At 42.3% G+C, this 17,150-nt stretch overlaps 1 protein-coding gene across 2 annotated transcripts in view; it reads left to right on the forward strand.

Annotated features, from left to right (window-relative positions):
- The first annotated feature begins 11,013 nt into the window (after nt 1-11,013).
- The window catches only part of fosl2 (FOS like 2, AP-1 transcription factor subunit), a 7,127-nt gene continuing 990 nt past the window's right edge, over nt 11,014-17,150 (forward strand). Inside the window, exons 1-4 of one of the 2 annotated variants that reach the window (XM_035674365.1) lie at nt 11,014-11,752; nt 14,497-14,751; nt 15,130-15,237; nt 16,758-17,100. In XM_035674365.1, the coding sequence (XP_035530258.1) occupies nt 11,624-11,752; nt 14,497-14,751; nt 15,130-15,237; nt 16,758-17,100 (835 nt within the window). In that variant the 5' untranslated portion in view covers nt 11,014-11,623. Of the gene's footprint in view, nt 11,753-14,496; nt 14,752-15,129; nt 15,238-16,757; nt 17,118-17,150 lie in introns of both variants that reach the window. The other variant, XM_035674364.1, reaches the window with a different exon arrangement.

The following is a 17,150-nucleotide window of genomic DNA, read 5'->3' on the forward strand; positions in this document are numbered from 1 at the left end:
CTCCGACATGCACTCCACCACCCATCAGGCCCTCTAACCCCCGCCGATCTCCCTCTTATTCTCATTTGCGGAACAACCCCGGTGTTTGAGATCTCTTATTTACCTTTTTTACCCACAGTCTCTTTGGACAATGACACTTGGAGTGTTACCAGGAACAGCCATAGATAGTCACCATCCACAGTTATAGTTCCACGCTGCAAGGGTCTTGATGACGGACGGCGGTTGCCTGATGGTGGCGGGCGCTCGCCACCTCCGATGACCACGACGGAGCCCGTGATGATGATGGGACACAGTTTAGAAGTCTGTAGGCTGCTGAATGGAGAGAACGGGCAAAACAGAGGATATTGCCTTATTTTTTTACTCAAGCTGGCTCGTGTGACATTATAATAATGCGAGCTTAACCAACTCACGACCTATACAGAGCGTCAGTCGTCTGCTTAATTATTATACTTACTAGTATGGTTCAATATGTAGCGAGACTATATAGGTTGGATTAACTAATCTTATATCAATAATAGAACAGAGAGCGAGGGTGGGGGATGGCTCATGCCAAGTGACACAAACCCCCCTTGGCAGCCTAATTAAATTTTCCACTTTTCCACACTCACATTAAGTCTCCATCGAGCCGGAAGGAATGGACGCACCAGAGGAGTCGACCCCAGGAAGAAGATCAACCGCCTCCCCCGCCTCCTTCCTCCCCATCCCTCCCTGATAATTCACAATTCTGTTTGAGCAACGACTGTCCAACCACACAGTCTCAACTGATACCTTCATTTACTTGTCTTTGTGCTGTTTCTGTTGTTCCAGTAAGAAGATAGAGGTATGTTTCAGTGTGTCTGTTTTTATTGACAGGTGTCTACATTTGGCAGTCCCCAGGAAGTTGCAATGTTGCAATCGCAGCAACGTGGAGATCCTCCTTGTAATTTCAGTCCGAGTCACCGCAACTTTTCCACTAATTTGATTTGATGATTGAATCATTGTAGTATTGTCATTTGGAACACTCCAAACTACTAACAATTTTGCTTCTGCATCATCTTTCTTTAGAGAAGCTGCTGTGAAATCAGACATTCTAAGCTCCAACGATCCCCAAAAAAGCCTAGGAAATCCTGGAGGGACTGATTGGGAAAAATGTTAAAACATTACAGCAGTAGTCATTTAAAAAATTACAGCTGCTGAAATGCCTTTGTCAGTTAACTTATCCCTCATGGTGGCGATAAACTGCGTGACTTCTTGGTCAACAGGAATAACGTACACTGAATGCATTTGTACAAATTCACTACCTTTAGCTAGGGTTGGTACTTGGTACTTTTAAGTGCACTGACTTAGATACTACGGAGCACCTATTCACATTCGATTAACCTGTGCCAATTTCCAGTAAACAGGGGTTACCTAGTCTGTTGCAGGACACATTCTGTTTTTTGTCATGCATCAATATCCACAGAAAAGTTTGGTTGTATCTTAAACTGGAACGTTTGCAGATGGATTCCATACATCTGATCAGCTCCATACAGACTATCTCTGACTTTTTCAAACACAGCAGGTGAAGCAATAATACAGTGTGCTTTATGTGGACATTGTGTCAGAGGTTTGTCTCCATATAGCCTGTCTGCTCTGGTTAAACCGTAATAATGTAACCTACATATTGTCTTCCCTTCATTCCACCACTCACACAATATACATACACACTGGACACACAGCCTGCCCTGCTCTCCTGGTACCCCACCCACATGCCCCAAGACACACCTAGTGGAGATCTGCACTCTACTGAGCACTCTTCTAGTAAGCAAAAGGTGAACCTGTGAAATATTTTATGCTAAATATCAGCCTGTTATACCTACTGATTGAGCTCAGACACTATCTCTACAGTCTCACAGAGCCGCTAGCGTGGCTGTAGACTCCATTTGGACTGGTTTTATTTCTCCAGGGGAGGTGGGGTTATTTTGACTTTACTTGCACTGTTCTGTGATTTTAATACCCTCCAGAGTGTGTGTGTGGGTAATTTTGCACCGCCATCCCAATAGTAATTAAAACTGCACTGTTTTTCAGTGAACAGGCTGGTCCTCCTGCAAATAAATCCCATACATTTTTTGTTGTTGTTGGTTCTACTGCATCAGCTTAGTGTGGAATCTTTTCTTTTGTGTGGAGATGAAGGAAGTTGAAAATGTTTTTGCCAGTCTGATAGAAACAGGATAACACCAAAGAGCTATCTGGGAACCAATAGAGTAGCCTACCAGGAAATGAATGCACTTCCAGTTCCCTCTGGCACTTCCTTATACTCCAGCTCTTGCAGACTATTCCCCCTTAAAACTTTCCAAGTTGTAGATTTTAATCAAACGATTTAATTACAAGTTGGACATTTGGTGGTGGTGAAGGTGAAGTCATGCGACCGTGGTGTAGTTTGTAGTTTGAAAACATCCAGTTGGCTTTTTGTCGAAGGAACCAGGGCAACTTCCAGGTTGGCCTACAAAAGCACATCATCCCTGCAGCACTGTATACAACAAAAAAATGTAAAGCCATCAGGCAAGCAAGACCCCATATGCATATTAAATGGGCTGTGTAATTTATAAGGTACTGGTATTCTCTTTAGTCTTGAATATCAATGTCTGTTACAGATGGACAACAGCCTGTAATTTAATCATGGTTAAAATGCCATCCAAAGTATAGTCTTTTTAAATTTGAATTTATTTTGAATGTATTTCTGTGTCTATTCACAGTTTTATATACTTAAAAACTTCATAATAAAAATAATAACAAAAAAAACCTTAAAAAAACAATGTAAAACTTTAATTTATTACTTAAGATTGTATTGCAAGTTGCCGTATTTCTGTCTTCCTACTCACCTTAAACTGTAATAAAGTTAATATAATAGTAAATAAGGTATGAGACATCTGACAGGTAGTAAGATATTACAGAGGCAGCAGTGGGGCCAATCTGAGAGCTCATCAGTTACAACAGTGATATCCTCCCATCTGATTCAACAATAGATTGCCCACCGAGGACCCAGATAAACCGAGCTGAAACAATGTGGATTATGCTGCAGTGAAGATAAGCCTCAGAGTGGCATGTGAGAGACCGAGCGAGATATTGGCACACATAAAGTTGAACACAAAGAATTCTCTATGTTAACGCCGAGTAATGCAAGATTGCATCTACAGACAAGCCAACAGTGCTAATCTCTCCAAAGCTTTAGGACGTGGAGTGAAGTTTTCTAATACAGCACCGCTTTATTCAAAGACTCAGCAATATGGATAAAACTGTACATTAAATCCACGTCTTCTTTTTTTTCCAAAAGAGGCCTTTCTTTCTACCTTTACAGTAACAGCATGATTCAACCTCCAGTGCAGAAAAGCTTTTCGACTTGTTGTAAACATGTTTACCACCTTCTGGGAAAAATCTTTTGGTGCACATGACGTGATGTGTCTGTGTTTCCAGACTTCCAAAAGAAATGGGTAGTAAGTCAGTTAGCTGAGCACATCAAAAGCCTTGAAACTCAAACGTCATCAACCACAAATCCAAGATAAAATGATGCCGCCCACACTTTTAGTTTTACAGGTGATTTCTTGGAAGTGTAGTGCAGAAAACAGAAGCAATAACGCACCAAAGATGCTCCGGGACTAAAAATAAACCAACAACCTCCTATGTTACACCTTTTTAGATTTAAAGATAGCGTCTTCTTTCAACTTCAGACCGTTTTTTTTAACCGTAGAGAGGAGGATGGTGGTTTTTCAGCTGAGGTCAAACAGCCGGACAACTGAGTTCCTTAACCAAAACCCATTAACATTCCAAGCTGCACAGCCCTCAGCCTGCTCTCAGGCCAGCATACTCATAAATTACACTGACAACCTTGTTGACGGAGTGAGATAAACTTGCCCATTGTGTGTGCACTGTGGCTGCACTGAGACGTCACACAGAAACACTATTTGATTTGACTGTTTCGGGCCAACGACGAGGAAAACAACACGCAGACAGACCAAAACAAAATAATACGCAAATATAAAGGCCATTTTTGTCAGGCAGCCAACATTTTCCTTTCCTTGGTTTCTAGTATCGGGCGCAGAGGGGGGACTTTTGTTTTCTTCCACTGAAAACAAGCAGTCCAGTAAAAGTGGAAGGAACACCAGGGTCCTGTTTATTTGCGAGCTACAGGTGGCTGTGTTGACCGGTCGGTGCCTGCTCAGAAGTCCCCCGACCACTCGTGTTCTTTTCTTCGCCCAGACCCTGTTATTTGTTCACTTCTTCCACCACATGCTCCAACATTTCCCCTTCTCTCTCTCTCTGCTGTTTTTGCCCGAGCAGCGTTCCATTCTTCTTTGTCTCGAGGTGCAGCACGTCTGTGACGCACTTCCTTCCATTGTATCAGGAACTGATACCTTAATGCTTGTGAAGTTACTGTCAAGAGTCTGTTCGGGCGTGTTGATACAGGTAAATATGTGGGTCTCCACTTGGCTATTAGCCTGTGGTCATTTGATTAAACTAAACTTCCTGGTAAATTATAGAGTAGAGCGAGTTTCTTTACTGCAATCTCCTGTAACAAAATGTATTTTAGATTTGCCAACCAGTGGACCTGCACAATTACGTGAAAACAAGTATTAGCTGGACTCGAGTCAGATGAGGTCACTTGGTTTATTTCCCTTCTGCAGCAGCAAACAAGCAAGGAAATATTTGGTTGCTACGTGATGGCATTTAATAAGATGCTCCCACCCCCTAATTCCCACCTCACGGCAATTCCAGCGCTGCTCTTCTTGGAGTTTAAGGAGCAGTAAACAGTTCTAGTGAAAAGACATCTGAATGGTTGAAATGCATTTGTTTACTGTAAAAAGAGATTCAGCTCCACATCCAGCAGCGCTGATGTGTAGGCTGGTTTCAGGTTCAACACTTTAACCACAAATCAGCCCTGCAGGAACATCAGCAGTTCTCCCAACTGCCTCCTTTTCTTTTAATTGCATGGACAGATGTTTGTATAAGTGGAACCTCTTAACATAATTCATATTCAACAAAATAACATATTTAGCATCAGACATAATAATTACCATAAGAAAACCTAGACCTCCCCTCAGACTGGACAATTTGGGAACTGTATAAATGGAAAATTCAATAATTTTTGTTTACAGTTAGATGAGAAGATCAATACTACTTTTATATCTGTCCAGTAAATATAAGGCTATAATCTTTATACTAAGCCTAGCTTTAAGAGTGGAAAACAGCTAGTGAATAAGCATATTTCCCCAAATGTCTACTTATTTCTTCAAAGCAACTATGGATATATATATTTTTAAAACAGCTTGAAATGTGACAATATGAAAGGGGTCGCTTGTAGAAATGAACCTACAGAGAATTATCAGCTGAATCTGCTGCAGCTTTATGGAGATTTATAGCGAGTTTCAGCTCATTGTTTGCCCACAACTTCACTGGTTTTCAGCTGAAGCAGGCAGCTTTTTCAGCGCAAAAAGCGTTAAAAATCTGCCATACACTACCTGCCCAGCATCAGACACAGTTAGCGACTAGCTGGTGAACACAGAGGAGCATTTAGCATATTCTCCTTAGGAGCTGGCAGAGACCAAAACCAAAGTCGAAATTACTAGCCAAAATTAAAGGGACAGAGGCTGATCCAGATGAAGACACTACATCCTACAATTCCCATCATGATCAATAGCGTTTTTCACTTGATCACCCGTGCATGGTAAGCACCCACATCTTTTAAACTTCACAAGCCCAGTTTGTAACACAAGGTTCCGGTTATAAACTGAGACTGAACCTGAGACAACGCTGATGACATCACATTATACAACTGTTTTCACTGGCTGAGTCATACTTCCCATGACGAATAAACTGATCTTAATGTGTACAATGGGTGTAGTGCTTCTTTAATTACTGTCAAGATTCCAACAATATAGAACTTTGTCCACTGACATTTATAATGTTTTATTGTTGGTATTTGTTTCTGTTTATTTATTTTTTTGGTTATGACATGTCAGTTCCATGGTGTGTCTAAATTGGTGGACGGGAGCGGGTTTGACCACATTATGTGACCCCTAGACTGGAAAATCTGATGAGTTAGTTCAACTCAAATTATTTGAGGAAACTTATTTACTTAAGTTTACTTATTTAAACAGAAATGCATTACCTCCAACAATTTAAGCATGAAAAAATATTTGACTTCAATTACCTCAATTATTTATTGTTATTGTTTTGTTCCTTGTACCAATTTTATTCAGTTAATTAAACTTAAAACGTATATATATAGTATATTATATACTATATATACCACTTAAATTGAATTTACAAATTTATTTTCCACTAAAATAAATTATTACATTACCTGCCAAAACAGCTGATGTATGATAATAAAAACAATTGTGGCCAATTCATTTTGTGGCTTCAGAGCTTACATTTTTGTAATGATATAAACCAACTTAAATACAATGAATCAATGGAACAAAGTGGAATTATATCACCAATACTTAAAATACTGCACACATTTCAGTTTACTAAAACAGCTGAGTTGTTTCAACAATTAATTTTTTAATTCAGTTCAATTGATGGTGGAGAGTGACTCCACATTTTGTGGAGGATTAAGTTAAGTTAGTTATTTTATTAAGATGTGTTGTTAGGATTTTCAGTGCAGATACATGCGCTATGTACCATATATGGTGTGTATTATTTATCTAAATTAAATAAATATAGAAATATATAATAATAAATAAATAAAAATATGAATTAAGAAAACAACACAATTCTAATGTCCATCCATTAAACCATCACTGAATATCTGCAAATATTTGCTTATGTTTTAATTGTTTTAGGGATCTGCATTTAAGCTTAAAGCAAACCACAGTAGCTTGACATAACATGAATGTATCTTATTATCCAGACACACTGCATATGAACAAGAACAAGATGCTGCCGAGCAGCTGCAGTGCTTTTGGCATACCTGAATGTGATTGGCCTTATTGGAGGATATGCAGCCAATGAATTCATATTCTTCTCTCCACAATCGCACACTCCAGAGGTCAAGAATGATCAAATTATCCCTCTGTGCTGTTGTGTTTGACTGCTTTACATGAGTCACCAAGGCAACCAGTAAATGAAATCACTGAAGGATGGTTACTTTAATTCACAGGAGCTGTCTGCCAGTCTGGCATTCAGTCTCTTTTTAAAGCCCTTGCACAGTGGGCATCCTGATGAAACTGCTGATTAGATTTCTATTTAAAACGTCCAACTTGCACAAGACGCTGTGACAAGAGAGCACAACATGTTTGCTACTGCATTGTCAGAGCAGACCAAGTCATACGGACTAGTTTCAATAGATTTGTAAGCAGTGTGGGGGAAAGAAAAGGGTGAGTGTTGCTCACCAGTAGGTCTGCTTAGCTTCCTGCGTCATGCAGTGAATTTAGCAGGCATGCATTGCTGCTTCTTTGCTGCATCATAAAACGGTATATTAACTGCTAGCGCAACAATAAATCCCACTGTCAGTCACACTGATAGTTCTTTAACCCACTCTCTATGCTCCTAGTCAGCACTTTGGTGCCTGCGTGTGTGCAGAACCTGAGCTGTGAGATTAGCCATGCTGATCATGTTGAGCTATTATCCAGGTTAAGGTCTTACAACGAGACAGGTGAGCAGACGAAAAACAAGGGAAGGCAAGGGCAAAAAAGTGCCAGTAAAATTACCAAACACACTGATCATTGTGAATTCTGAAGTTGGTGACATGAAGAAAAGTTTCAGCTCACATAATACAGTCTCCTCTCTGTTCCGTTGAGCAGCTTTCCTGCTAATTATTTAGCAATAAAATAACTCAGTCATACTGTAAATGCTATGAGTGCACTGTTGAGTAGGTGTTTTGAATCTGTTTCACCCTTTACAAAAACTAAAGTGGAGAATGGCTTTTCTCGCTATCAGAAAATGCACCTGAATCATGCCTGAATCAGTCATGACTAATGCCAACAAATGACACTGCACATGTGAGAGGTATTTGAGGCTCTGGTGTGCATTTTGCAGATTTGCACACAAAATCTTATTCTAACAATAATGTCAGTGATGATAAAGGAACAGCCAGTGGAAGTAATCTGATCCCACACTTAATGTTCAATTCAAATTAGAAGCCTGCATGCAGCAAAATGTACTGAGAGTATCAAACATAAAATAAAATTCCTCATTATGCAGCACCATGGCTCCTGTAAGGATTGTATTACTTTACATTATATTATTAATTAATACTGATGCCTGAATGTGTGAGCAGTACTTTTGAATTAAAATGATTCTGGTGTGACTATTATATGCAATGTAATCTATAACAATACTTTGTATTTTATAAACTAATCATATGTTGAAAATCTGTAAAGTAGCTAGTACAATAGCTGTGTAACAAATGTAGTGGAGTAAAACATGATATTTACCACGTTGCTACTTTCCGCCACTGTTGGTAACTTAAGGAGAGAGTGCGATATGTAGGCCTCTATGTGAATACAAATGTGTGAATTAAATTGCACACCACAGAGCAACTATTAAAAGATAGCATGTTCATAGTGTTCATGCTTTCTCAGAGTGCACACTGACCCAGCATAGGAAATACACTGAGTGAGATGGAGCTTCAGATGTTTAGCAGGGGCAACAACTAAAAAGTTCATTTTATTGATAATAATATATATATTTGGCATTTTGTACTGCATGTTTCTTATTTTAATTTTAATTAATGATTAAACTTCATATACCAAACACGGTCTGTGCATAAATTGGTGTCAAACCTGAATAATCTATTGAGTTTAGAGTTTTTCAAATTTTTACATTTTGAATAAATTCTTCTTAGTGCCACAGCGGCTCCGCAACATTTGTCCTAATGTCGCTAAAACCTCATTTTATTATAGGCTTCATTTTTTCATTACACTTTACCCAACGCATTTGGCCAAACTGCCATTTATTTAAATGTCTCACATTCGGATTTAGCAGACGGGTACGTGAAGGCAGCATTAGGGCCATATCAACGCTCTTGCGTCACGAGCACCTGTAACGCGTCGACCACGGCCAGGTAAGCCTCTTGCTTATAGTCTGTCAGTGAGCATAATTCCTGTGTGGACGGCAAGCTGGAGGAGATGTTCTATATGCAGTTGATTCCTTATGATGTGTGATGGATGTGCCGGCCTCAGTGCGCACACTGACCCCCCAGCATACATCTCTCACCTGACCTGACCTGACCTGTCTCCTCTGCTGCAGTGCTGAGGCACTCAAATCTTTAATAAGTCCCTGAATCTGTCATTAACCCAACTAATGACAAATTGGAGCAATAACATCTGACTGACAGGCGTCACATAACGCTGTTTGTTGTGCATTCCAATTTTTTGCGTGATATCTCATTATGCACTTGGACTCATATAGGAACAGAACCTGTCACAGTGCCATACCTTGCTTCCCCCAAATTGACGCCGATGGGTGCATCTCAAATTATATTACAGCATTAATTATAGGAATATAGAAGATTAGATTTCCCCCGAGCAATTTAGCAGAAACGGTGTCGCTTAGCAACACCGTTACCGCTCAAAAGCTGCGTCGTTGGAAGATGATAAACATTAATCATTAATTAATATCATTCAAATACAGATTTATTGAACATCTGCGTGCTTTCCGTCTCAGTTGAAGCCCGGGGCGCACGCTGAGTGACTTTAGTCCCCACACAGGCAGTTAGAGATCAGTGCGCAGGTCAAAAGGCAATGCAGCGAAAATGACACCCGGTAACTTTGGAAAGGGTGACATATTGGAGAGCTGGAGTACCTACAGTGTAATTGACGTGTTCACGTTATGAGCAAGCACATAAACTCAGTCCCTCCGCGGCGAGTGGTCACCTCAGAAAACCCCCTGCAGATTATTTTCCCTCCGCTCAACTTCCCCGACTGAACACTGCAGCCGAAACTTTTTGATGGGAGCGACTCGTTCTGGCAACGATACGCGCGGCAAACAGCTTTAAGATAGCTCAGCAGAACCAGTTGTGGTGATACAGATTAAAATAGGAACCGTGGCAGATTGGATTATACTTAATGCGCCATTTCATATCGTGTAAGGTGTCACATTCTGGGCGCTGTGCCCTTGTTTATGAGGTGCGTCCGAATTACAATTAGCCCACATTTCACTGAGATTCCTTTGAAGCAGCCACGCTGCACTGTTGTGTAGACCTAACCAGTGGGCCATATTCATTGACCAAATGCATGGGATCATGCTGTGTTTTGTACCATCCTTTTGCGCTCCGTGCCACCTCTCCAAATTACGCACAATGCGTCACCGCCAAATAACACAGACTGTATTGTGCCGAAACGCCGCATGTCCAATCATTTTGAGTGGTCTTTATTAATGGGAACAGCGGCAAACGGAAGCCGGCGGATGCTGAGCTCGCGTGTCTTCAAGCAGTGGAAATAACGGGCATGGTGCACACGAGTGGCCTCTCTCTGGTGTCAATACATTTTAGACACAGATGGGGATGTATCGAATTAATTCTGACACAGGGAACTTCCGAGAGATGCTTTTAATGATCTAAACTCACTCCTGCTGTGTGCGCGCACGTCTGTCCCGCGACTTTACCCCAGCGTGCGTCCATACGCTCTTTATCTGTACGTTTAAAGATTCAATATCTTCGTTTCTCTGCACTGACGGGTAACCGGACCGGGACCAGAGTCCGGAGTGCAGTGTGGAGGGGAGGGAATCCCTCCAGTGTCTGACGCTTCCTTTACCAAGGAAACCCACACGCGCTCTGACGCAACTGCCCATTTTAGGAAACATGCGTCAATGGATCAAAGCAAGTGAGACAAACAGTGAACTCCACAGCAGGCACTGACGTCCGCATCCAAAATAAATCTCTCCAGACATATTTTAGCTGCTTTTAGTGTCTCCCAGATTCTCCGCGATCTCTCCAGTGTCCGCTGGGCGAACGATGGTCACGGCGGATCTTTCTTTTTCACTGCCTTATCCAGAAACGACCCCTCCCTGGACGAAGTCGCAACGCCCAGGTGTGACGTAGGCTGTTCGTTTGTGTTGAAAAGCCGTTGCAGTTCTTCATAGTGCCATTGAAGTGAGTCATCTCTAGGAAGTGTGGTAAAAAGGAAAAGAAAAAAAGTTAGAACTGTTCCGTGAACAGCAGAGAGCTCAGATAGAGTGTAGTAGGCACGGCGACGGAAAATCTTCAGAAGAGCAGGCAGGCATTAGGCTTTAAAGCGAATGTTAACCTGCGTGAGTCACTCTGTAACTACAGGTTCACTGTCTGGATTTGACTGCTGAAGGTGTGCTGCTGACTTTAGATTGAAGTTTGCGCACCTGAGAGGATCTCTAATAGTGCAGCGATAGTTCCTGCGGCGCAAGAATAATAAAGGCACAATAAGAAATAGCCTTTACAAGCAGGGCTAGCACACAAGAGAACACTGATTCCAACCGGTAGGCTAATATCTGTGAGATGCTTTAGGTTAGTTTAGAGGAGCATAATTGCACTTTGTCTTTGCCAACTCTTCTCTGGATATCCCAAATTAACAACGTCTAACAACTGAGGATTTTCCTGTTGGTGCCTTTTCATTGCGAGGATTTTTTTTAAAAAAAAGGGGGGTTCAGAGATCAAACAGTCTACTGACATCCTCCTCTTTCCTGGATCATGTACCAGGACTACTCCGGGAACTACGACACCTCGTCCCGCGGCAGCAGCACCTCTCCGGCCCAGCCAGAGTCCTTCACTAGCGGCAGCAGCACGATCGGAAGTCCGATCTCTACCTCAAGCTACCAGGTAACGAGGAAGCACCGGGCCGTGGCCTCACTATGTACGAATAATATGTCTAGCTGTGTTTGGATTCGATTTCCAGTGCAGGCGCTGTTACAATTGCAATTAATTAACTGTTTTAATTTAACTGTAAGTTAATTTTTTTTATCATGTTACGGGTTGTGGCCGTTAATAGGAATTTAGGAATTCTCCAGGTGGCTGTGGGGAAAAAATAACAGATGAGCCCGATGACACAGATTGCATCGGTGACTCAACAGATGCAACACTCGATCTATGCACAAGTATTTTGGACTCATAGCATCTGAATTGTGTCACGGCCCATCTAAACACACACGGATGATGCACTTTTGATCAAATGTCCAATTTACGCGCCGGCTGGTGCGCACGCAGTGAATGGCGAATGCTTGGTGATTTTGGTCATATAAATAAAAATAAACATGTATTCTTCAGTTGGTGCTTATTGTAAAACACAACTTCTGAACACACCGGGGTGTGAGGCGGTTTTGAGCTGTTTGCTGCTGTAGAAATGGGACCATTTTAAATTCCAGATTGCAACATCAGATCTCTCTCTAGCGCTCATATAGCGCTCATATTATTTGCCTAAAATATAATATTTTGGGGGTGTTTGCAGTGTAGCACCCGACCGGAGACGCATTTTACGCTCGTGCATTATACAGACCATAAATCCTTTACAGCACATAGATGTGATACCCTGTATGTGGCTATTAACCGGGGTAGCGAAATAAAACGTACAGTGGAGAATGCAACAGGCATTAACACAAGGGTAAGGAGATGTCTCATTTCTTTTGGCCATCGGTTAAACGCTTTGGAGAGCACCAGAGCCGTGTGCTGTTGTTAATATTAGTCCAGTTACAGGTGGTATTTGTGGCAGATATTTCTCTTATTAAACTATCACAAATGCCATGAACCGGATTGTAGTCTGATTTTCTCATCTGGCGCTGCACATGGCACATTTCCTGCAGCGGGAAGCGCGCACACACCGGGAGCGCAGGGCAATCAAAAGCATGTATATCCCTACTGAGAAAATGCCCCCCAAAAATAAACTGCCGCGTTCTGAAAGGCTGTTTAAAAGTAGAAATTGCATCCGAGGTTAATGTTTCGTATATTCTCAGTGAGCTATAGCCCACATACACTGTAGGCGTGCCAGTGTAGTGCTGGGAGGACGCCGTGTCCCTCTAGTCACAAATAATAGGATATAAATCCGGGAAGAGGCATGTTGTTTACCCGCATCCAAGTCTTGCGTATAGAGCACTTCTGTGGAAAAGCCTCGTCAGGCTCACGCAACATTACGGTAAACGACTTTTGGCCGGTATCTACCATTGCTTTGGTTCCCTGTAATCACACACTGCCTGTCTGTTTCCTATTACAACGGACTGGAACATGACCTCTTTGTTGGGTTTATTGAGACATATCAAAACATGGCATGCTAATATAATTTTTATAAGACCAGAAGTTTTAGCAGATACACCGAGACTTTTCTGTGTTTACTGCAGTGCCTCCACTCAGTGTCCTTCACACACCACTACATATACATTCATGTTCTTTTTTATTTTAATGGGGGTTTTAAGGCTCTTATATTGAGGCCAAGCTCGGCAGAAATATAATTCTGGCTAACTGGCTTGTTACAGCTGGCTGCCTCCCCCTTTACTGGAACTGACCGCGTTTTCACATGTGCTTAACAAATCCCATACACAATGACTCACCAGATAAACAAAGTTCCAATAGACTGCCGGGATATCCGACGGAAAGTCGGGAATAACGGGGATATGGGGACGTGCGTAAATTACGCACACAGACAGGCAGTCCGTCTGTCTGTAGATATGAAGTAATACTGATCTGACATCAGTTCTCATACTGAGTATCAGAAAGACAAAGTCACACTAGTCTACCCTTCCTTTAATATGCATGCATACATGTTGATTGTATACATTGCATACATTTAAGGATAGGATAGGATAGTTACATTTGAAAGGGCAGGCTCCAAAATTATAATTAATTAAAGTTAGTGTCAAAGATTGAGTGGCTTAAAGTCTTTAGACCAGGAACATAGTATGTTGCATCACATTTTGGCTTTAGACACACCCAGAACTACAGGCTATGGATGATTAACTCTAAAATAATCATTTTGTCGGTTCATTTGAACTTGATTCCAACAATCAACATTTTAAACTGTACAAAATTTAGTAAAAATCCCTTTGGAACAGTTATTCCTCTGGATGTTATGAGAAGGTCTATGCCACCATATAAGCCTTACATTATCTATCAACGCAGGCAACTTAAATGTATATTTACCCTCCTGACTCTCCAGACGCGTGTAACACTTTCCCAGCACTGTGTTTTGTCTGGTTATTATGGTTAGTGTAGTAAAGTGAGATGCACTGGACACCTTGGGCTTTCCCACATGATTCACAGCATGTGTCACTGCTCCACTCCAGGGGTTACATACACAGTGTGTTGCCTATGTGAATTGAATCATTACTATAAGAAATGAAATGTGGAAAATGTGTGAATTTGATAATGGTGGGTGGCCGTGTGTGTCTCTGCGATTGTGCTCTCAGTGAAATGATGCAGGCCGCATAGATATAAACTAAGATTATGTGATTCAGTTGTGTGCATTGGACCAATGCCAGCATGCAGGGTTGATGCCACCCCACTTTTCCAGAAAATTTCCTTTAGATGCCATCATGCATCCCCTCTTATCAAATCTCTCTCATTCCTTCTTTTTCCAGAAGTACAGGGTCGACATGCCCGGCTCCAACAGTGCCTTCATACCTACCATCAATGCAATCACGACCAGCCAAGACCTGCAGTGGATGGTACAGCCCACCGTCATCACCTCCATGTCCAACCCTTACTCCCGCTCCCACCCGTACGGCCATCACCTGACCAACGGGCCTGGGCTGTTGGGGCACAACTCGCTGGCTCGGCCCGGGGTCATCCGCTCCATCGGGGACGCCAGAGGCCGACGCAAGAGGGATGAACAGGTGAGGAACCTGGGATGACTATGTGGGCGTAACAGGGCTGCAAAAAGACCACTAGGGGATTTTATATAAGGCTGCACCTTTCTTCAGAGCACAAGTTTCAAAGAAATTTGAAGTGGGGTTGTTCTGAAAACAAAGCAAAACACATTATCGTTAATGGATATCATTAAATAAACATGTTTTTTTAATGTCAGAGAAGCAAACCGTTGAGTTTATTTTATCATGGCAATAAATTCTATGTCTTTGTATCATTGTTATTCTCCTCACAGTCAGCCAGTAGTAAACAGCTCTTATACTCTTGCTCCTCGCTTCATATTGATTGTGTGCGCCTGTCAAACAGCTTATTTTACCTGCAGTGTTCCTTCTTTTACTTGCCCTCAGCTCACCCCGGAGGAAGAGGAGAAAAGGAGGGTGAGACGTGAGAGGAATAAGTTAGCCGCCGCCAAATGCCGCAACCGCAGGCGAGAGCTCACCGAGATGCTGCAAGGGGTGAGTAGAAACCTGACAACTGGAGCCATCAGATCAGATCAGACTGCTACTGGGTTCTGCTTTAATCATATCAAATAACCATAAGTCAGTGTAAGTGCTGGAGCATCATGTTCCTTTTATGTGACAGACACCTCTAGCTAATAAACACCTATGCTTCCTGTTTTGGGGCAAAATCTGCCATGCTTATAGTTCATGAAAAAGGCACCAAAAAAAAGCAACAAAAGAAATCATTTGCACAAAGAGAATAAATGTTGTACAAGAGAAAGAAAGTCAGACTTGTTCAGAAGTCTGGCAGGGGTCCATATTTTTTGATGGGTGATTGAACTCCACACCTAAATTTACAACCTCACATTACTGGTTTGACTCTCTGAGTGCGAGGTCTGAGTGAAGAGATGACAGGCGATGAAAAGCTTTTTGTCTCAGGCGGCTGCAGACAGAGGTAGGGCTGTCTCGCGGCCCTGCCTGGCAGCCAGTGACGGCAACTAAATGGACTAATTAGCCGAATTACAGTGAGGTTGAGCTTGTCAGGCCTTAAAAAACCCCCAGGAATGGAATTTGCTGTAGGCAGCTGTCTCCATGAATGCAGGACATTTTGTAAAAGGGGCCAATTGCTTGTCTCACAATCCCACATAAAGCCATGCACACACCACAGCCACTGCTTCCAGGGAAGGAAAAAAAAAAAAAAATGCTTTCTTGTCTTCACACGCCTATTTTTCAAAAGTCCAAATAAGGAAGTGTCACTTTCCAGTGAAAAGGAGCAGTATTCCTGCAATGTCTCCGCTCTGATTGACTGATAGCTTTCATTTAAACGCCTCACTGGGTGCCTCCCCCTCCTAGCACCGTGTGTACAACTTCCTAATACCTTTGACCATGAGTCAAAGTTCTCAGACAGCATGTCAGCTTATCTATATCAGCGTGTTGTCTAGAACTGACGGACGGCCTTTATGGCTTTATCTGGTCTTTTATATGACACATTATTGACACACTGTTGAGGCAGATCTCATGTCTAAGATACAAAACTAATGCACAGTCCTCAAGTGAGACTCAGATTCAAGTAGAAGGATTAGAAGTAGTAGAAGAAGATTACTCGTTGTGAGTCTAAATGGCCCCTGACAAATTCTTGATTTAATGTGTTGATTTTGCTAGTTTCTCTGTTCAGGAAACTGAACGTGAACAAACAGTGCCCTCTTTTGGCGCTTTGGGGGAACACAATTTCACTTTCTTACTTTTGAAGAGAGTTGTACAAAACTTTGATTAGGCTGAAGATCATTTTTGTAGCCATGTTCTCAATGCTTTGGTGTTTTATCACTGAGTATTCATAAAAATGATGTTACAGTATTTGTTTTCAACAAGTTAAACTATCCTACATAAGTGGCCTGTGGGTTAAGGTACTGACCATGAACTGCAGCATCCATGTCTTGTAGCTGTCAAATAAAAGCAAAGATGCCCTAAAAACTAAAAACTAAACCTGCTTATACTCAACTCAAGTGCTCAACGTTATCTTCTGTTTCTCCTCCCAGGAGACTGAGAAGCTGGAAGAGGAGAAAGCTGACCTGCAGAAGGAGATCGAGACCCTGCAGAAGGAGAAAGACAAGCTGGAGTTCATGCTGGTCGCCCACAATCCTGTGTGCAAGCTCCCCATCGAGGAGCGCCACCAGTCATCAGGGCACCAGCAGCACCAGCAGCAGTGCACCCCCCTTCCCCTGACCATGCGCTCCAACATGGGAACCCGGGCTCAAATGAACCAGGTGGTAGTGAAGCAAGAGCCGGAGGACGACGACGTGATGGGCAAGCCCCAGCGCTCCGTCATCAAGCCCATCTGCCTCGGTGGCGGTGGCGGGATGTACTGCACAGATGGAGACAGCCTGAACACACCAGTGGTGGCAGCGTCCACCCCGGCCGCCACACCCAAC

The sequence above is a fragment of the Morone saxatilis genome, unplaced genomic scaffold, assembly GCF_004916995.1.
Source record: "Morone saxatilis isolate NCDOM2014 unplaced genomic scaffold, NCSU_SB_2.0 Contig3, whole genome shotgun sequence".
Lineage (NCBI taxonomy): Eukaryota > Metazoa > Chordata > Actinopteri > Moronidae > Morone > Morone saxatilis.